The sequence below is a fragment of the Nannobrachium achirus genome, assembly GCF_963921795.1.
Source record: "Nannobrachium achirus genome assembly, chromosome: 9".
Taxonomy (NCBI): domain Eukaryota; kingdom Metazoa; phylum Chordata; class Actinopteri; order Myctophiformes; family Myctophidae; genus Nannobrachium; species Nannobrachium achirus.
Window position 1 is genome coordinate 9,710,067 of NC_137818.1, and position 21,515 is coordinate 9,731,581.

The window sequence follows — 21,515 nt, forward strand, 5'->3', positions numbered from 1 at the left end:
GAGATACTTAAATGGTTTCCTGTGGAAATAAGCTTAGTCTTTTCATGGATCTCCTTTTAGTAGACCTTGTACCAGTGAACTGTACCGTCATGAAACTGTACCTTTTCCTATGCAAACTTCTAATAAAGTCTTCAATCAATCAATATAAGCATCTTTTCTTTTCTTTTCTTTTCTTTTCTTTTCTTTATTTTCTTATTGTTCCGTGTGCAGGTCGCATGCTGCTAAACGACTTTAAGAAAGGCCCTCCTCACGTGCAGTACCGGCGGCCGTACGGCTGTGCTGTCCTGGCCATGAGCGACGTGTTCCACACCATCACAGACCTCAAGGAAGAGAAGGACTTTGTTCTCAAAGTTTACACGTGAGTCCAGCAGCTTTTCAATCACCCCTTACTTACTTACTTATCAATAAAAGCCTAGTTACCGAGGCTAACTTATCAGTGACAGATACAGAAGGAGACGTCATGAAATTACTTTACTGCTAACTTTTTCTTTTCTTTTGAGCGGTGAGAACCGCCTCCCAAAGTTTCGCTTTGTCTGTCTGTCTGTCCCTGTTATGATGAACTTTGACCAAGTGGTGTGCTATGTTTCTTTAGTACAGCGGTGCGTGGCCGGAGTTATGTTTCATTAGTACAACGGTGCGTGGCCGGAGTTATGTTTCACTAGTACAATGGTGCGTGGACGGATTTTTAAACTATAAAAACAGGAACAGATTGAGAAGACCAGTGTTGCGCAGCCTAGAACTGAGGTTAGATTTTCTTTGCTAAGCTTAGCTCGAAGGCTCCACACACACACGCACGCACGCACGCACGCACGCACGCACGCACGCACGCACGCACGCACGCACGCACGCACACACACACACACACACACACACACACACACACAAATGAAATCACGATTCATATAACATCGGGGCTTGCTCTGTCATCATTGACTTTTAGGGACTTTTGATATAAGAATACACATTCATAGATTTGTGTTTGAATTGTTTGGGGGGCATCTAATGATGGGTAATTAGATTATGTCATCAAAGTCTGAAAAACATACTTTTCACTTCATTAGGTCGGTAATGGCTGGACCTTGAGTTTTTCTAGCTCCAAAAGAGACGAGGTGTTTTCAGCCAAACACGTCATTTTGGGGCGGTCCAGGCATGGCACAAAGGAGTCTGAGATCCACTGATTTAGAAGGCATTTGTAGAATCTGTCTCAAGTCTTAATGGGTTAAATTAACTCTGAGAGTACAGATGGAACTAAATCGTCAGTGTCGGGCAGAAACCTTGTATCTCCAAGTTCAAAATGTGTACGTTCCTTCGTAAAGTAAAGCCCTGCTTCATCACACAAGACTGTCGCACAAAACTAGTGAAAATAGCCGATCTACAAGCATACAACGCCTCGCTGTGTGCTTGTAGATTGTCTATTTTCACTATTTTAAATCATTTTTAAAATGATAAATACAAAAATGAACGGTTTTGGACATACAAGGTTTCCACCCGACAACTATGATATATATATTGTTTGTTACCTTTGAATAAATATTTGAAGTTTTTCAGAAAACTTAGGTCAGGATTTAGAAGGCATTTTTAGAATCAGCCGCAGTCCTAAATGGTTTAATGTGTTAAACGAACTCTGGTTCCATCTGGTTCCATCTGGTTCCATCTGTACACTCTCAGAGTCACAATGTTCTCGGGGTCCCTGCGGATCCATGGGGTTCCGTTTTGTACCCTCACCGAGCTAAGATTAGCACCATAGATTCTTACTGTCGTATTACTGCAATCGCGGAGAACGAGACGAGGTATACCATTATCGTTCAGAAGCATGAAACAAATATCAGCGCTACAATGGTCCGCTGTGCGCTTTATACACTGTCATTAGTCTCTACCTGCCAAGGTAATTGCTTGGTAATAGCACAGCTTCCTTTCCTGCTGGGTTTATAGTGGAAGCATGGCCGCGCACGAGGCGGATATTATAATATGACAACCAGAGCCTGCTGTTGCTCTAGTGTTGATGTGTAGCATGTTTTTATTGAACATTTTCTCCCCAATTTAGTCATTATGGCAATTAATACCTCTCCGCACACATTCCTGTGTGTCGTCAATCATCGCTGTTGTATCGTACTGACTCACCTGCCAGTGAGGAGCCCCCACCGGGAGGAAATACTGTTGTATGGTACTGGCTCACCTGCCGGTGAGGAGCCCCCACCGGGAGGAAATACTGTTGTATGGTACTGGCTCACTTGTCGGTGAGGAGCCCCCACCGGGAGGACGTACTGTTGTATGGTACTGGCTCACCTGCCGGTGAGGAGCCCCCACCGGGAGGACGTACTGTTGTATGGTACTGGCTCACCTGCCAGTGAGGAGCCCCCACCGGGAGGACGTACTGTTGTATGGTACTGGCTCTCCTGCCAGTGAGGAGCCCCCACCTGGAGGACGTACTGTTGTATGGTACTGGCTCACCTGCCAGTGAGGAGCCCCCACCGGGAGGACGTACTGTTGTATGGTACTGGCTCACCTGCCAGTGAGGAGCCCCCACCGGGAGGACGTACTGTTGTATGGTACTGGCTCACCTGCCAGTGAGGAGCCCCCACCGGGAGGACGTACTGTTGTATGGTACTGGCTCACCTGCCAGTGAGGAGCCCCCACCGGGAGGACGTACTGTTGTATGGTACTGGCTCACCTGCCAGTGAGGAGCCCCCACCGGGAGGACATACTGTTGTATGGTACTGGCTCACCTGCCAGTGAGGAGCCCCCACCGGGAGGACATACTGTTGTATGGTACTGGCTCAACTGCCAGTGCTCCACCAGGAGCCTATATCCCTCCCACCCGACACTCCCTGCTGACAGGTGCCCCCCCCCCCCAGCCCGTAGGAGTACGTGCAGTGACATATTCTCACATTTTCATTTTATCAGACACGCTCCCTTTCTATACAAACCCTTTGTAACTTCAACCTCCATTTTAACCTTGATAGATTGATCGAAAACACCCTCGCGTCACGGCAACGGCACAACCACATCTTTCTGGTGTTTTACCTTCAGCAGAATGATAATGAAATGTCCTCTACTCGGCCCCGCGGGGCCCTCAGGTTGGCGGGCCCCACGGGGCCCCTCAGGTTGGGGCTCTTGGCGGGATGATGTGAATCTGGCTGGCTCCGTTAGGCTCCGACCCCACGTGGAGAGGCACTCCTGTACCACTGCCAACCTCCCACCCCCCACCTCACCCAACCCCATGGAGGCAGGAGGCAGGAGACACGGGACGAGAGACACTGAGAGAAGGGAGGGAGAGAGAGAAAGGGAGGGAGGAAATGCAAGAGAGAGGCAGAGAGGGAGGGATTGAGAGAGGGTGAGGGAAAAAGAGAGAGAGAGATAGAGTGAGTGGGGATAAAGAAAGAGGCAGAGATAGGGAGATGGAGAAAGAAAGAGAGGGAGGGAGAGTGGGGAGAAAGGGGGATTGAGAGAGGGAGAAAGAGAGAGAGAGAGAGAGAGAGAGAGAGAGAGAGAGAGAGAGAGATCACACTTAGATAAATGAACAGTCAGCGTCAGCCCAGAGCTCAGCGTTCCTAGCTGTCAGTCAACAGCGTCCTGCTAGCATCCTGTCCTCCTTGACCTCTGGCGTGCTCTCTGGCGCCGCCCTGCAGGTCACAGGTCACACGTGCACCCTGCCCCCGAGCTCTGCGTGCTCACAGGTCACACATGTTTGTGACGGGAGGGTCATTGTTGTTGTTGGTTGTATCACCACAATATATGATTATCGCTAGAGAAGATCGTGAAATTCTCCTTTGTCATACACCGGACTGGAGTTGGCTCAGTACTAGTATGCTTTTTTCCGCCTTCACAAATCTCTTTACCAAAAGATTGCAGATCTACAAGCTCATAATGCATTGTGACTTGTGAGCTTTTTTGATCTGCATTTTTTTACCAATGTTCCCCCCAGAATGGGGATATGTTTAACAAAAGCTGAAGCAAACGTTTGATTATTGCAATAATACTGTTAATGGCAATTATGTTGGACATAATAATTGTATAATTATTCATTCACATTCTCCCACGCCTGCACGCGTATACTCTCGCCAACCTCACCACACACACACATACTTCGTTGTGAATTCACGATCGCTACTCAGTGATGGGCAGTAGCTAGCTACAAGTAGCTTAGCTATATAACCTAACTACATTTCTAAGTAGCGTAACGGTAACTTGCTACATTTCTATGTGGATAGCTCATTGTGCAGTTGAGCTGTATTTAATCAAGAGTAACTAGTAGTAGCTTACTATATTTTACTCCGTTGCTACTTGTACGCTGCAATCTGTGAAATGAAAAGTCCTATTTTAAGAATCACTCCTTCATGAGATAGCATGCTGACACATGCTATCTCACAGTGTTTGATTGATTGATTGATTGATTGATTGAGTGATTGAGTGATTGATTGAGTACCTTTCTAACAGTGTGCAAAATGTATGTGGTACAGTGATACAATAATGCTCAAGGAAGCTAGTTTCCATTCTGTATTAAATTCATCCACATACTGTACATACAATTCTACATACAATTCTACAACAAATCATCAACCCTATAGGAGCAATACCAGTAAGACTCCCTAATCGGGAGATAAGCGACCGTCAGGTCGCAGCGTGATTTTAGGGCAAAATGTGTAGGAGCAGTGTCCAAAAATGTGGTTAAAAAAATCGGCCTGATGGTGGCGCTATATGGGACATCCATATTGATGAGATGAGTGTAGACAAACCCTATAGGAGCAATACAAGTATACAGGAAAAGATCTGTGTGTGTGTGTGTGTGTGTGTGTGTGTGTGTGTGTGTGTGTGTGTGTGTGTGTGTGTGTGTGTGTGTGTGTGTGTGTGTGTGTGTGTGTGTGTGTGTGTGTCTGTGTGTGTGTGCGTGTCTGTGTGTCTGCGTGTGTGTGTCTGCATGCGTGCGCGCGTGGCAAATTGTCTAGACGACATGTCTAGGTCCTGTTGCAAAATGCAGACAGGTGCTCATTTATTTATGGTGGTTTTGAGGGAGGGTAGAGGGACAAGGGAGTCAGACTTTCTGATAGCTGCATGGTGGAAGGGTATTCCACATTTTGGTGTCATATATAATAGTAGAATTCATTCTTTCCCATGTTTCCGAATCTCAGGGGGGAACAAGATCAGCGGCGCTCCCTCTGGTGTCTCCAGTATCTTGAAAACCAGGCCCCAAACCGCGACCCACCAATGTGTCCCGAAGTGTTTGGGAAACATGGCTACAGTATGTAGGCCTACAGTAGAGTCTGATGGCTCTGTCCCTGTGAGAAGCCAGCGGTGTGCAGTGGTGGAACAAGTATAGATATTTTACCTAAAAGTAAAAGTAAGAAATAAATACCACAATGTAGACACCTTCTGTTAGGGCATAGTCAAACCGCACTTTGATTCTACCTATGAGGATGTATTCTGCAAATACTTTTTTTTAAAGAAATCCGCAAATGGCAGCAAACCACTCCATTCCCATTGAAATGCATCAGCAGAATCTGCCCTCATCGGTAGAGGAAAAGTGCAGTGTCGCAGTAAAACCTAGGTGTTAAATATTTGACTTGAGTAAAAGTACAAAAGTATTGCCATCAAAATATACGTAAAGTAACAAAAAGTAAAAGTACCAAAATAGCCTATCTAAAATCTCACAACAGTGTTGTGTTGCTATTTTCGTAATTTTTATCTGCAAAGTAACTAGTAACTGAAATGCTCAAATCATCGTAGTGGAGTAAAAGTGCAATATTTGTCTCAGAGATGTTGGAGTGGTGTAGAAGTAAAAGTGTTGAGAATTGGAATAATACTCCAGTAAAGTCAAGCATACCTCACAATTGTACTTAACTTCTTCGGTGCCATATTTAAAGTGGGACCTCTTATATTGCCGGTTCGCCAACAAAGGGTTAAAAAAATAGTGTGCACGCTGGTGCACACATTCGTGCACAGATCATGCACTATGCATGTGCATGCTTTTCACAGCTTTCAAACAAAAAAATCCGCTTGGAAATCCGTTCAGGCATTCAGGAGAAGGCAGCCCTTATGTTTTCTTCAAATGTAAACAAACATGGCTGCCATGTTTGAAAGATTGTGTTGGTATGGGGGTTAAACATGCAATTTCGCGATCGCGATCATGGCTAGTACACTGTTGGAGGTCCAAATGTTTTTTTTTTTCAATTTTTTTTTTTTTTTTTTTCTTTTTTAAAGACGTCCAGAAGACGTCTGGCAGGGAGGTCCATAGTTAAAAAGACGTTTTTATTATAGAAAACGTCTTTTTTGGCAGGGTATGAGTTAAGTACAGTACTTGAGTAAATGTACTCAGCTACTTTGCACCACTGTTGGTGTGCCTGCCTGCCTTCCTGCCTGCCTGCCTGCCTGCCTGCCTGCTTGCCTTCCTGCTTGTCTGCCTGCTTGCCTTGGTGCCTGCCTGCCTGCCTGCCTGCCTGCCTGCCTGCCCGCCTGCCTGCCTGCTTGCCTGCTTGCTTGCCTTGCCTTGCTGCCTGCTTGCTTTGCTGGTTGACCGCCTGCCTGCCTGCCTGCCTGCCTGCTTGCCTGCTTGCCTGCTTGCCTGCCTGCCTGCCTGCTTGCCTGCTTGCCTGCCTGCCTGCCTGCCTGCCTGCTTGCTTGCTTGCCTGCCTGCCTGCCTGCCTGCCTTGCTGCTGCTGCTGCTGCCTCCAAACTGTCACTTCCCATAACTCTGGGCTTGTGTGTGTTTCCCACCCCCGGGCCTTCCTCCAGGGCCCCTCTGGGCCCCGCGGTAATGAAAAAAAGGCCCGGTAGAAAGAGCTGTGCTGTCAGCTTTACTTAGCTGCTCGCTGTGTGCAGTGTGGCCTAATGCGAGCCTTGGTAGTGCCTCTATCTCTCTCTCTCTGTCTCTCTGTCTCTGTCTCTCCCCGCTGGTGGTGTGTGTGTGTGCCTCTGTCTTCTGGAGGACATGTGGGCGACGACAGGGGGACACACTGACTCACCTGGTCCCCCCTCCCAAAAAAATGTAATAAATAAATATTTGAACTGGGGACCCCCCACCCTGACAAGCACTTCAAATTTTCAGAATCTAGTCACTACAGTATATCTAGTTTGACTCGGTTCCACAGTTAAATATTGTGTTTTGCGAGGCGTTGTGAGCTTGAAGATCAGCAAAATCATGTGGCCCACAGGTTGAGAACCACAGGCATAAAAAGGTAGACGCCTCTTCCGGCTCTCTGGTACCCGTCTCGCATTGATAGGCATTTTTGATTGACAGGCTTGGAATTCTTCAGTGTGCGTAACAAGACACGGAAGGTCGGTAGGCAAATCAGAGGCAGGTGGGGGCGGGTCTTTTTGTACGCAGCTCATAAAAACAGCTGCGTTGCGCAACACTAGGAACTGGCTCTGTTGAATTGAATTGTAGTCCTTGGATAAGTACCGGAAAATACACGCTGTGATTGGCCAGTAGTTTTTTTGAGTGGCAGTCTGCCCTCGACACTTCCGCTTTTCTGCCTATCAAGTTGGGCGGGTCACTCCAATCAACTGCAGCGGTGGACGAGGTATCTAGCTTTTTATATCTGTGTTGAGAACCGCTACTCTACTAGACTAGAGTCTACTTATGGGTGTCAGAGCGAAAATAATAATAATAATGATAATGATAAATCATTTTGTTTATTCTTAACATAAGAAGTAGTGAAAATAGCAGAGGATGCGACTAGGTAACTGTATTTTAAGGTCATCCATTCTTTTAGGTTGGGTTGGAGTTTTTGTAGGGAGTCGACATCTTGGTAAGGCATCATTTTTGCGACGGTAGGTCTCAGTTTAGTATGTGTAGTAGTATGTAGTATTTGTCGCTCTGACATCATGCTCTGACATCACTGTGATGTCACATTAACAGAATCCCTTTTATGCCCATATATGGAGTTCCCTGATGTCATCACTTAAGAAGCCCATATCTTACAGGACTTCATATGGGAATGCCCATATATGGAGGCCACATCGGCCCGCATCACTAACGGCTGGTTCTACAGACAGGGATCTCCATGTATGGGCATAAAAGGGTATGATGTCATATTTCATAGACATCATAGGACTTTCACATAACGAATAACTGAGTAAGCATGTTTGGGCTCTCACAGCATATCTCCATATACGGTACATGGATCTCCATATATGGGTACCAGGGGTCTCCATATATGGGTAACTGGTCCGATATACATCACTGGCCAGATGGCCAAGAATTGGCACTAGGTTGCAAACAGTACATAACACTAGTAAGACAACTCAGGGTTGCTGTCGGGCAGACACCTCTCATCTCCACATTCTAACTCTTTATGTGTTTATTCCTGAATTAATGCTCCACGTGATCACACTACAATGTCACACGAAAGCATCAAAAGTAGCAGATCTGCAAGCTCGAAACGCAACGCCAAGCTTCTAAATCTGCTGCTTTTGCTCTTTTATATTTTGAATCCTGAAAAGCAACAGTTCTCTACATATGAGGTTTCCACCCGACAAGAGACGATAGCGTTTGTGAAAACCTCTGAGGTGAGGAGGGATAGAATGCAGTGCATGTAACAGAGAGCTGACTCAGCACTACCTTGTTGCAGAGTGCAACGCAGCATGACTTGTCGTCAGTGCTCTGCAGGAGTTCACATCCCATAGCCTGGGGGGGACGTGGCTCTATGGCTGAGCGAACGCGTTGATCCGGCTAATTTTGTCAGTGTACGATCCACCCATAGACATAAAAAGAATACCTGTAGGTAAGACGCCTCATTGGCCAGCGGGGCCGTGCGTCAACATCGCCCCCAATAGTATGTTGAGAAAGCTTGACATAACTCGATGCAAGATATACGTAAATGTCTTGAGTTGCATACTAAGTACCAGGGACTCAAACTTTGTTCTGTTTTATAACCTTTATTGTACCCGCCGTAATGTAAGGTGTTTCCGTATTGAACCCCATGGTTTATTTAACAAAGTATATGTCATAAGATAAATACTGTACATGTCTGACATTTATAACAAAATGTGAAAATTGGTTGAGAATCAAGCGAGTTATGAAGATATTTTTCCCTCATAGTTTTCTCCCAAATGTAGTCATTATGCCAATGAATTCCTCCCCACATACATTTCTGTGTTGTCACTGCTGTTGTATTCTACTGGCTCACCTGCCAGTGAGGAGCCCCCACCGGGAGGACGTAGAGCCGTCGTCCTACTTCTTCCGCCCAACACTCCCCGCTGACAGGTGCAGCCACATGTGGCCACAGTACGATTTTCACCCTCCCCTGCCCAACGGGACGTAGAGCCTTCACCCGTGTGTTCGGCCCCCGAACGCAGGCCAACTGTCTTTGTGTAGATGCTCGACAAAGCCGGATGGCGGCGGGCATGCACTTTGCCACTGCACCACCCGAGAGCCTTCGAGTCATGATGATTTTAATGGTGGAGAGACCTCCTGTTTCAGTGGACATACAGTACATGGGGTAATAGGATGGCCGCAATGATGCATCAGCAAAAGTGGCCAATGAGGTATTCTACGTTCCGTGGTGGAAAGTCCGGTGACGCCAGGTTAACATTTATGTACTGTATGTTATATATGCGATCCGCCCCCGTTGCCTCTTCGCCGTGACTGGCTGAGACGCACCCAGCCACCGTTTTGCGATTGTCACGGTTTTCATGATTATGGTCATGAAAAGCCTTTTTAACCCTCAATCTCAATCTCTCTCCAGGTGCAACAACGAGAACGAGTGGTACCAAATCCAGGAGAACATCATTCGCAAGTCCAACACCAAGTACTCTGCTCCCAGTACCAACTATGGTAAATATGAACAGAATACTCTGCTCCCAGTACTAACTATGGTAAATATGAACAGAAAACTCTGCTCCCAGTACCAAAAAATATCAATATGACACCCAGAACAAACATCACATTTAGCTGTGGGTTAGGGTTTGACTTCATGAACTCTATCGCTATGCTGGACATGTCATAGCATAGAGCAGTGGTTCTCAACCTGTGGGGGTTTAGCTAAATGTTTAGTTTCATTATTTTCTCACTCACTTCTCAACATTAAACAGACCAACATACACTAAAGCCATTTGCACACAGGCGCGTTTAACCGCACGGATAAAACGGACAATATCATTTTTTGAAAAGAAAACAATGATTCTCTATGACCTCATGCACACCGGCTCTGAATTAGCCGTGCGACGAGTGGCTGCCGCCGTGCGTTTTTTTCTCGATCGAACCCAGTTCGATTCGTGCGTCTTGTCGCATGCGGTAAAAAACTCATCACTCCTTTTATGACTCCTTTTTGGATCCGCAGCGCCGATTCCGCACAGCCTTGCACACCAAATCCAATGCGTTTTATTCATGCCGCAAACGAAAAAAACGCAACTGTCCTGTGTGCAAAGGGCTTAAGTGTACACAGGGTATCTGCACTTTTCTAAAGTGACAATTTAAGGACTTTTTTAGTACCTCTGGTCAAACATTAGTCAAATTGTCAAATATTAGAGAAAGAAACTGTGGAAAAAAGCTGATCTACATGCTCACAACGCCTTGCAACGCGTTGTGAGCATGCATTTAGTTCTGTCAAACTAAATGCATGGCCAACTCCTACAATTCCAAGTGCTTGTGCATGGATTGGTGGGGGGTCCTCAGTTAAAATATGATTAATTTGGGGGTCGCGGCCTGAAAAGGTTGAGAACCACTGTCATAGATTACCACTGCATTAGACAGGGTTTTTCCATACACGTTAATGCGCTGACCACCAGCGCAGCCTGAAGCCTTGTAGAGGTCTCTCAAGGTTGATTGGGGGTATACTCGTTGTCATAACGCAGTATTGATCACTGGAACTATGATAATCTCCATTAAGGATATTGCTGGAGAGGAGGGATTATTGATGATAGCTCACATTGGAGGGGAGAAGCTTCCACAAGGACACACAGGATCGCACATGTTCCTGACCTCTGGATAGCTTCCATTTTAGTAGTCTTTTTTGGGAAAAATAATATAGCTTTAATACTAATAGTTACTTGTCGGAACTACAATTCCCAGAATTCAGTTCAAAACGAACGCAGTCCTTTAATACACAGTATGTCCTTTAATACGCAGAATTAAAGGACATACTGTAAATGCATACGTTTAGACACAAAAGTCATGTTTAGAGAAATAGTCATCTGTCAACATACAGTAACATTGACAGGTTAAAAAAAAAATTGATTGAAACAGTTACATAGTATGACTTAAACCCCAGCATCCGTATTCTGGGGAAAACTATATATTTAATGTAGAGTGAAAACGGAAAAGTCAATAGAGTACTGAAGTCCTGACGTCACAGGCTTCTTGAAAATCACATAGAGAAATCTTAGATCGCGTCATGCGAGAAGAGAACTGTGTAGAATTGTGTTCTAAAAATAAACAAACCACCCAGGCGATTTAGTCAGGCATGTGACTCTTGTATCGTTTAGGATATTCAGTTGATCAATGACATCTGTGTTTAACCCTGCCTATCTCATTGTGGCAGCAGTATGATTGTGCAGAACAGCGAGACGCAAACTGTAGTTGTCGTGAACACTTGCAAAAAAAGGATTTCTGAAAATGTCCGACCTTGCCTTGCATCCGTGCATCCGTCCTCGGTGTTCCACCACCATCCTAGAGGTGTTCCCTGCAGCACTGCTGTATTCCTGTACTACTTTGGATAAACTAGTAGTGCATGGGGGAGCGGTTGGTTCCCATAAGAGTGAATCACTCAATGAAATCTGGCTTCTCTTCCTTTGACGAGCGTCTCACACCAGACCCAACATGACACATCGCTTTCTGTCACCAGATCTCACAGACCAACATGACACATCACTTTCTGTCACCAGATCTCACAGACCGTCATTGTGACAGCATCACTTCCTGTCAACAGAGACATACTGTCGCTGTTGTATGGGCAGAAAGAAACCTCGTCATATGACAGTGTCACATAAAAGTAGCAAACAAAAAATGTGTCTAGAGTTAGATCGGCTATTTTTTGTTTTTAAATCCACGTTTTTTTTTTTCATATAAGGTTCCCACCTGACGGCAATGATTAAACAAGTGTGATGCCCATTGGGTAAAGCATGCCCTTCCGCTGATGCAATACCCATTTTCAACTTAGTGCAGTACCCATTATCATAGTCCTTGGAGGCCAGTAAGTAACTAGTAAGCCTTGCAGAGAGCCATAGGGCGTGAGGCAGCTTGAAGTACACCCCACCGGACATGACGCTAGTATGTCGCAGGGACTTACCCCCCCATCCAACACCCTTGATGCTGAGTGCCAAGCAGGGAGGCACTGGGTCCCATTTTTCAGAGTCTTTGGTAAAACAAAAAACATTGCTAAACAAATTAGCACGGATCTCCATGTATGGTGCAACTTTTTGAAAATTTTTAGAAAAATCTTGCAAGTGAGAGAACTGATTTAGAAGGACATTTTGGATTATCAGCAGTAGAAGGTCATAACGGTAATTAGCTTGTGATTAAATAGTGACTACATTGTATCCACTTTTCTTCTTTCTTTTTCATGAAAAGTAAACGGTTTTGGAAATACAAGGTTTCCATCGACGTGACGTCTCGATTCCATAACACTTACAGTAGTACCAGCCTGGCAGCCTCCACCTCCCTCTCCCGGCTTCCATTACAGTACATCTCTCCATCCATTCCATTCTCCTCCTATCTCCTTCTCCTCTTCCCCTCTACTCTGACTATGGTCCTTTAAATAAATGCTGTGAATGTAACTTTTTCCTATAACATTTTGGTTAATGTGTGTGTGTGTGTGTGTGTGTGTGTGTGTGTGTGTGTGTGTGTGTGTGTGTGTGTGTGTGTGTGTGTGTGTGTGTGTGTGTGTGTGTGTGTGTGTGTGTGTGTGTGTGTGTGTGTGTGTGTGTGTGCAGGTCTGATCATCTCCCTCCAGCTGCTGCGGGGGGATCTGGAGCAGATCAGGAGAGAGAACCAGGCCGTGTTCAGCAGGGCTCTGGCTCTCACCCGCAAGCTGGGCTTCCCTGATGTCATCCTGCCAGGTGAGGGGGGTGTGGTGGAATTCAGATCAATCAATAATCATGAGAAAATGAGGAGACAAGACAATTATATTAGGTGGTGGGTGGTGGTGGTGGTGGTGGTCAAGTTTATGTAACATGATATCATGGACAGAAGTACAATTTAACACTCTGGGCAGTGGTAAGGTAGTTCTGCCAAGAAGAATGGTCAGACACTAGAGTTATACTGTGTGGCTTCAAGGCCTCTGGGACGAGCTGTACCATAACAAGATAGGCTTTACCAAAACAACAGTTACTGAGGCCTACTGAAGGCCTCTCTACTCCTAACTATCAAGTATTAGTATCATCATACAGACCTAGATATTAATATAATCAATGAATACATGATCTACTCTATAATGTCACTCATAATCAATCATGATAACCTCTGATCTACGACAGGGGGAACACAGAAGGGGGGGGGAACTTTTTCTTATTTCCACATAACAACTCAAAGGTATATTAATGACATAGTTCAATATTTGAAAATGGGTGGTTCTCCCCTTTAAGTAGAAAATGTGAGTGCTTCTGTCTTCCACCAGTGGTGATTATTGGGTGTCTGGCAGCAGAACAAGCAGAACCCACGCAGTGAAGGCTGGAAAACCTCTATGGTGGAAGAGAAGGACTCTGATTTTAAACCTCTATGGTGGTGGGCGGCGGTGGAAGAGAAGGACTCTGATTCTAGAAGCAACAGGCCTACCGCTACAATACCATGATATAAAGGCTGTTATTATGATCCATTATAATCCTTTTACTTTTGTGTTCCTTCGTAAATTAACACCCTTCTTACAGCGTCACACAAAAGCATCAAAAGTAGCAGATCTGCAAGCTCGATTCGTTATTCGCTCGATTTTGCTATTTTTGTATTTGAGCCCTGAAAAGTAACAGTTTTGGACAGACAGTGTGAGGTTCTGTTACAAGTAAAAGACCTGTGTTCAATATTTGACTTTAACTTCTTCAGTGCCATATTTAAAGTGGGACCTCTTATATTGCCGGTTCGCCAACAAAGGGTTAAAAAAATAGTGTGCACGCTGGTGCACACATTCGTGCACAGATCATGCACTATGCATGTGCATGCTTTTCACAGCTTTCAAACAAAAAAATCCGCTTGGAAATCCGTTCAGGCATTCAGGAGAAGGCAGCCCTTATGTTTTCTTCAAATGTAAACAAACATGGCTGCCATGTTTGAAAGATGGGGTTGGTATGGGGGTTAAACATGCAATTTCGCGATCGCGATCATGCCTAGTACACTGTTGGAGGTCCAAATTTGTTTTTTTTCAAAAAAATGTTTTTCCAGAAGACGTCTGGCAGGGAGGTCCATAGTTAAAAAGACGTTTTTATTATAGAAAACGTCTTTTTTGGCAGGGTATGAGTTAACTACATTTTGACAAACTTTTTCAAATATTATAATTGGCTCAAGTGGTTAATAAAGCAATAAGCCACAAGAGGCGAGTGGTTACCGGGGTAGTATACACCGGCTGAGAGGCATTGGGAAACACGAGGCGGAGCCGAGTGTTTCCGACCCTCTCAGACCCTCTCAGCCGGTGTATACTACCCCGGTAACCACAAATCTGCAGATTTGCCTTTCACATGTAGTGGAGTAGAAGTAAAATGATTGAAAAATGAAAGAACTCCATTAAAGGACAACTTTTTTTTTAATATATTTTAGATTGTAATTAGATAAAAGAAGAGATGAGTGTAAAAATTATTTTCATTTACTGCTTTCTGTTGTTTTAGCGATTTTAGTATTTTTATTTCAGTGGGTGGGGGCATGTGTACAAGTGGCTAAATATGTCTTTTTAGGCACAATAGGCCGGCAATTTCTTTGTTTTACGATTTACACCAGCCCCCATAAGTCACGTCTGCTCATGAAAGATTGCAGTGCATTTTGGGAATGGGCTTATTGTGTCTGAAAATGTATAATTAGCCTCTTGCATGCAAATCAAAATTGTTAAAATCACTAAAACCATAGAAAGAAAACATTTTAACACTCATCTTTTCTTTTCTCTAGTGACTATCTAAAATATGAACCCTTGTTGTACAAAACCCATTTAGAACGGGTACACATTATTGTGTATCATTATTTTATGCTTTAACTATTGAAAAATAGCAGATATACAAGCTCACAGCGCGGCACCGAGTGCCGCGCTGCGAGCTTGTAGATCTGCTATTTTTGAAAAATCGTGAAAATTTGAATTTTGATCCGATTCTATAAGTGTCTTTTGAATCCTAAGGTTTTTTGAAAAACCTATGTTTGTATGTCAGCAATCTGGCTAACCATCGTCAAAGAAAAGGTCCTTTTCACTTAACTGGAGCTCAGTTAGTCTTTTCTTGAGAGACTACTGTGTCAGTGGTTCTCAAACATTTTTCATGTGAAGGACCCCCAAAATGATATTTATTTGGCCATGGACCCGCATCTCAAAATATCTAGTTCCAGGGACCACCCAGAAGCAAAATTTTTGTTACAAACGTTCGCTTTAAAAATACATATATTCAAAGATTTTCACAACTTTTTCAAAAATAGCAGATCTACAAGTTCACAGCACGCTACTCGGTGCCGCGCTGTGAGCTTGTATATCTGCTATTTTTCAATAGTTAAAGGACCTACACCATGAATTTTCACTTTTTCTATTTTAAAACCTTTTTTTGGGGTCCCACTGGCACCTTCTATCCTCACAAAGTCCTATTTCTGACCGTTGTGTCTTTCTCTGGTTTTGGGCAGACAGAGATGAAAAGCTTTCCACGGGTTCTCAGAACAGTGCTGTTCTGAGAGTTGACGAGAGTGACGTCACTCTCGTTTCCCGAGTAAAAAAAAAAAAAAATCAAAAAAAAATTTTTTTTCAATTTTTTTTTTTTTCAAAACTTTTTTTTTCTCAAAAAAATGCAATGCAGAGTCAAAAAAAAAATTTTTTTTTCAAATTTTTTTTTTTCAAAACTTTTCAAAAAAAACATTTTTAAAAATTTTTTTCAAAAAACTTTTTTTCAAAAAACTTTTTTTCAAAAAACTTTTTTTTCAAAAAACCTTTTTTTTCAAAAAACCTTTTTTTTTTCAAAAACTTTTTTTCAAAAAACTTTTTTTTCAAAAAACTTTTTTTTTTCAAAAAACTTTTTTTTTTCAAAAAACTTCTTTTTTTTCTGGAAAAACCCCACTAGATGCGCCCCTGAGCAAACAAAGGCCGTTTTGGTATTGCAGCTGGAGAGCCTCATTATAGTAGAGCTAGAACAAACAAAAAGAATGGTCAGAGTGTTTTTTGAGGGTTAAAACCTGTCTAAGACTCAATTTTGAGCATATATTTATACAAAAAATATAGTTTTAAAAGCATGGTGTAGGCCCTTTAAAGCATTCAACAATTCTTAAAGTAAAAATACTGTACCTCAAAATTGTACTAGTTAATTTCCATCCTCACTGGAATAGGGTTGCAGGCAGCAGCAGTAGTACCAGAATAGAGCGGTGCTGCAGGGAAGACCTCTAGGGTGGTGTTGGTGGGTGGGTGGAGGCTGGAGGAACACCGGAACACATAGTTCCTTAAAATCCTTTTGCAAGTTCAGTCAGACAGCTCTTGGATTGAACAAATATTGTTTTATTGAGCATAATATGTAGATATTTTATTCCCTGTAAGCATGAATTATAATAAGCATGAATTATAAGCATGAATTATAATAAATGATTTGTCGACTAGGTTTTACAGGCAATGGAATGAATAGACCCTCCTTAGGGGAATCATAGAAACAGAGCTCACAGGTTGCTGGGGTGGTGGTGGGCGAAATAAAAAAAACTTCAGAGCAGAGTACAAAGCAGCAGCAGTAGAGCAGCAGCAAAAACAATGAGCTGTGAGCAGGGAGGAATAGGCTCTATGCACAACGGCAGCCATATTGGAAATAAATTGGGCCCATTTGTACACTCTCAGAGTTACAGACCCATAAGGGGCCATTTGGAACCCCCTCAAGGACACTTTGAGACCCACTGGGTGTAGCAGAGTGTTTCCAGTGAGCCAACATGACACAATATCAGCACCCTGACTCTGTTTGAGCAGAATGGAACAGAGCCTTCATTAGTATCATTGGTAACACTGTCTCTGTTCGACCAGAATGGAACAGAGCCAGAATCAGAATCATTGGTACCACCTGTGTAGGAAGTAAGGAGGGGTCCCAATTTCTTTGGTTACACGTCTCCATTCCGACATGTCTCCTTTCCGACATCTTACCCTATCCCTAACCCTAACCTCTATGGAAGCGTTGCCACTTCGACAATAAGAAGTCACTGTCGGAATGGAGACATGTCGGAATGACCTTATTCACACCGCAGCCATCTTGGATAACATGACCACATGGAGTGGAAACGCAACCATCAGAAGCTGTTGGGTAAGACAAGGCCCGCCCATGGAGGCTTCTGATTGGCTGCGTTGCCACCCCATGTGGTCATGTGATCCAAGATGGCCGCGGTGTGAATATGGTCTATTGGCGCTCCTTTGAGCGCTTTTGTCTGCCTGAACTGCTGTAGCTCCACAGGCTTGGCATCATAAGTGTCACAGCAACAGTTGCGTCTCACAAATCTGCACGATCATAAATCTCCCACAATGAGATTGTCCAAGATAGACGGTAAGGATAAAATAATACTACTGCAGTATATTTTTGTGCAAATCAAACCCTCCGGTATTAAAGGCAAATAAAAATAAAAGAAACGTAGGTAGTGTTGGAAACCAGGGGAATAAAAACAAACATCGTTGGGGTGAAAGATGAATGAGGAGAGTCTGTTTTCACGAGTCACGGCGCGAAATAAACATAAAAAAAGGACAGGCTTTGATTGCAGTGGAGGGGCTCCTGTGCTGGGGTGGGATATATAGAGCCCTTTGGAGTTGTTGGCCGTGATATTATTTGCGTGAGCTATTGTAGGTATTCAGGTCAGGTGCTGAACTCACTGTAAAGCAAGGTGAAGTGAAAGAGATGACAGAGAGAAGAGAAGAGAGCAGAGCAGAGCAGAGCAGAGCGCAGGGGCGTCACAAGGAGGGGAAAAGTGGGACTGAGTTACTAGGGCCCAAGGTGGAGGGACCTTCATTGTTTTATACTTTAGCTATTGAAAAATAGCAGATCTACAAGCTCACAGCGCGGCACTCGGTGCCGCGCTGTGAGCTTGTAGATCTGCTATTTTTGAAAAATTTAGTGAAAATGTCTGCAAATCTTTGAATATACAGTATATGTATTTTTTAAGCAAACATTTGTAACTCAAATTTTGCTTCTGGTGGGTCCCTGGAACGAAATATTTTTTGAGATGTGGGTCGGTGGGCCACATATGATTTTGGGTGTCCTTCACATGAAAAAGTTGACATAGAAACATAGTTTTTTTTTTAAAAAACAGAAGGGTTTGAAATATTCAAAGATATTCACGATTTTTCAGAAATAGCAGATCTACAAGCTCTCTGTGAGCTTGGATATCTGCTATTTTTCAATAGTTAAAACACAAAATAATGGGTACTAATGTGTTCCCAGTCTAAATGGGTTAAACCCCCTCCTCCCCCTATGAAGAACATCCATGGGGGGCCCACAGTGAATCCTTGTACCCAGGGCCCAGGATATGGTGTGACCCCCCTGGCAGAGCGTGTTTATTTCTGTTGGTTTCATCAGCCTGGGCCAGTGTTCACGCTGGCTTCCACCTCCATTTAGAAAGCACTGTAATTCCAGATACTGTACATCCCTCTGTCCCCAAGGAGATGACTTGACACTTTTTACTGTACAGGAGATATAAATAACCATAATCTGATGCTTTTTTTTTGAAGCGGTGAAAGCTGCTTCCAAGGAGTGGCCTTGTGTGTGTCCCGTACATATATGGTCATTCCAGTCCAGAATGAACAGGCTTTGTCTGTCCCGTACATGTCCCGTGCATGCAGAATTGAGGATTGGTCAAGCTTCACATGACAATTTGGCCCTCCAGATAAAATCATTCATTCATTCAGAATTCATAAAAATATAGAACTAAAGCACATAGAAAGTATAGATCTAGAACACAGAATGTATAGATCTAGAACACAGAATGTATAGATCTAGAACACAGATTTCATAGCTCTAGAACAAATAAAAGTGCACCGCTTCACTTCGAACCGAGGTTTGATTTTTTATATTGGTAGTTTATTTTTTCTCTCTCTCCTCTCTCCTTTTTTTGGGGATTTCGGATTTCAAAAACGCAATGAAAAAAAAAACACAGCAATGTGCAAGGACCATCCATACTACTACATCCATACTACTGTTGCTATTGATGTTGGTTTCATTGATTGAGCACTGACCTTTCCTCATTGTTAAAAACACAGATGTGCTCTGTGCAGTATTTAAGACAAACCTGTACACTGTCTGTACGCTTATTTCGGCTCTCCCCGATGCTGTCCTAAAATAGTCACCTTCTGAAAATGTGTGTGTGTGTGTGTGTGTGTGTGTGTGTGTGTGTGTGTGTGTGTGTGTGTGTGTGTGTGTGTGTGTGTGTGTGTGTGTGTGTGTGTGTGTGTGTGTGTGTGTGTGTGTGTGTGTGTGTGTGTGTGTCCGTTGCTAGGTGACACGCGCAACGACCTGTATCTGACCCTGGAGCGGGGGGAGTTCGAGAGGGGGGGCAAGAGTGTCCAGAAGAACATCGAGGTCACCGTCTACGTGCTCTATGCTGACGGAGACACCCTGAAAGTATGTCTATCTGTCTGTCTGTCTGTCTGTCTGTCTGTCTGTCTGTATGTCTGTCTGTTTTGCTAAAGTGCCCTCTTCAGACCATGAATGCCGTTTTTACTAAGGTGAAAGAAATGCAGATGCCCCTCTTTCCATGCCATACCTGAAGGCAGCATTCAAGAGAATTTCCATGTCCAAACTCTCCTGAACTTGAATGCAGCATCTTATGTTGAAAGAATTGCCCTCTCTGTGTGGAAATCCATGCTGTTACGCCACATCTCCAGTATTCACTTGATTATGCTTAGTTCAGTGTGGTATCAAGCATTGAAAATAGCCGACCTCCAAGCTCACAACGTGTCAGCTATTTTCGATATTTTCACCAAAAGGCCCTTTTAGAAATGTCAGCCCCTGCCTCTCTAACATTCTCTGCACGTCCCTGGCTCCATTGTACATTGTAGTTGTAGACCCCCTGTTGAAGACCCCTGCTCTAATGTCATTCAATTCACTCCAATGGGAACCTCCATGATCTCCGATGTACTCCTCCATTTTCTCCCTGTATGTAATTTCGCCTCGAGTACATTGACATTTTTTGGAACTTTTGCTATGGATTTCGGAGAGCCTGCATGCATGCCAGGGAACAGCGTGAAGGCACTTCTTAATTCAATGCAGTTCCTTGACTGAGTGAATTCTAACATATTTTATTTATAGAGAGCTTTCCAGGGTACTCAGTTCGCACTTTACATTCATTAAAAAATTACATTCATTAAAAAAATTATCATTTCAATTCATCCATAAAATGTATGCATTTCCTTGCATTGAACAGCATAGGGATATTAACCACTTGAACCCAAGCATACACCCAAAATAGCAGATGTACAAGCTCATTGTGAGTTTGTGAGTGGAGAGATTTTGGTTTAACTAAAAATAGAGGGTTTAAATAAACACAATTGCGGACCTTACACAAAAGGAAATAAGGTAACAGTGTCAGTCTGGGTAGTGTTTTTTCACTCTTTGTCAATGTCAAGTCTGGGGCCCACTAAGGGCTCCAAATTGGACGCTTCTGGGTCTGTTTTTTTGTACACTCTGAGAGTGTACAAATGGACCTGTAATCATCCATTTGGTACCATTTGTACAAAACTATCTACCAGTAGATCACAAGGACTGTGCAGGTAGATCAAATGACGTGCCAGTAAAAAATATGTATTAACAAAAATCACAAAACTCCTCTTTTTGGCATCTACCATTTGGATTAAAGTGACTTGATGGATTGATATCAAGAAGGGCCTCTCAGCTCCGTTCACGGCTGCTAGAGTTGGTAAGGCAATGCAAGGCAAGGTAAAGGACCCCAAAACCTACCACTTCCATACGGAATGGGAGGAACTCAAATCTTTCTTTCTCTGGGTCTCTGGAACAAAATATTTTGAGATGGGAGTCCACGTTTTAGGGGACTAATTCTAGGGGTCCTAGACATGAAAAGGTTTGAGCACCTCTGATATATAGGAACAGATCAGAAAACCGTTTCAGAAGACATTTGTTAGAATCGGCCTCAGGAGGTCCTAATGGGTTGATCAAAGTGGGGGTCCATTTACAGTATACTATACTATAAATCGTCACTGTCCGGCAGAAACCTTGTATCTCCAATTTTCAAATGTGTATGTTCTTTCGTAAAGTAGAGCCCTGCTTTATCATACAAGACTGTCGCACAAGACCAGTGAAAATAGCAGATCTACGAGCACACAGCGCCTCATGGTGCGAGTCACTATGTGCTTGTAGATCTGCTATTTTCATTAGTTTAAATGAATCATTATTAAAATGATGAATACAAAATGAACTGTTTTGGACATAGAAGGTTTCCACCCGACAAC

The 21,515-nt window shown here is 43.6% G+C and overlaps 1 protein-coding gene across 1 annotated transcript in view; it reads left to right on the forward strand.

Annotated features, from left to right (window-relative positions):
* LOC308291838 (dedicator of cytokinesis protein 3-like) overlaps nucleotides 1–21,515 on the forward strand; it is a gene marked incomplete at both ends in the record, with an annotated part of 140,294 nt that overhangs the window by 66,539 nt on the left and 52,240 nt on the right. Inside the window, 4 exons of the mRNA XM_080733969.1 lie at nucleotides 211–358; nucleotides 9,684–9,772; nucleotides 12,868–12,993; nucleotides 19,547–19,671. Of these exons, the coding sequence (XP_080590095.1) occupies nucleotides 211–358; nucleotides 9,684–9,772; nucleotides 12,868–12,993; nucleotides 19,547–19,671 (488 nt within the window). The remainder of the gene's footprint in view (nucleotides 1–210; nucleotides 359–9,683; nucleotides 9,773–12,867; nucleotides 12,994–19,546; nucleotides 19,672–21,515) is intronic.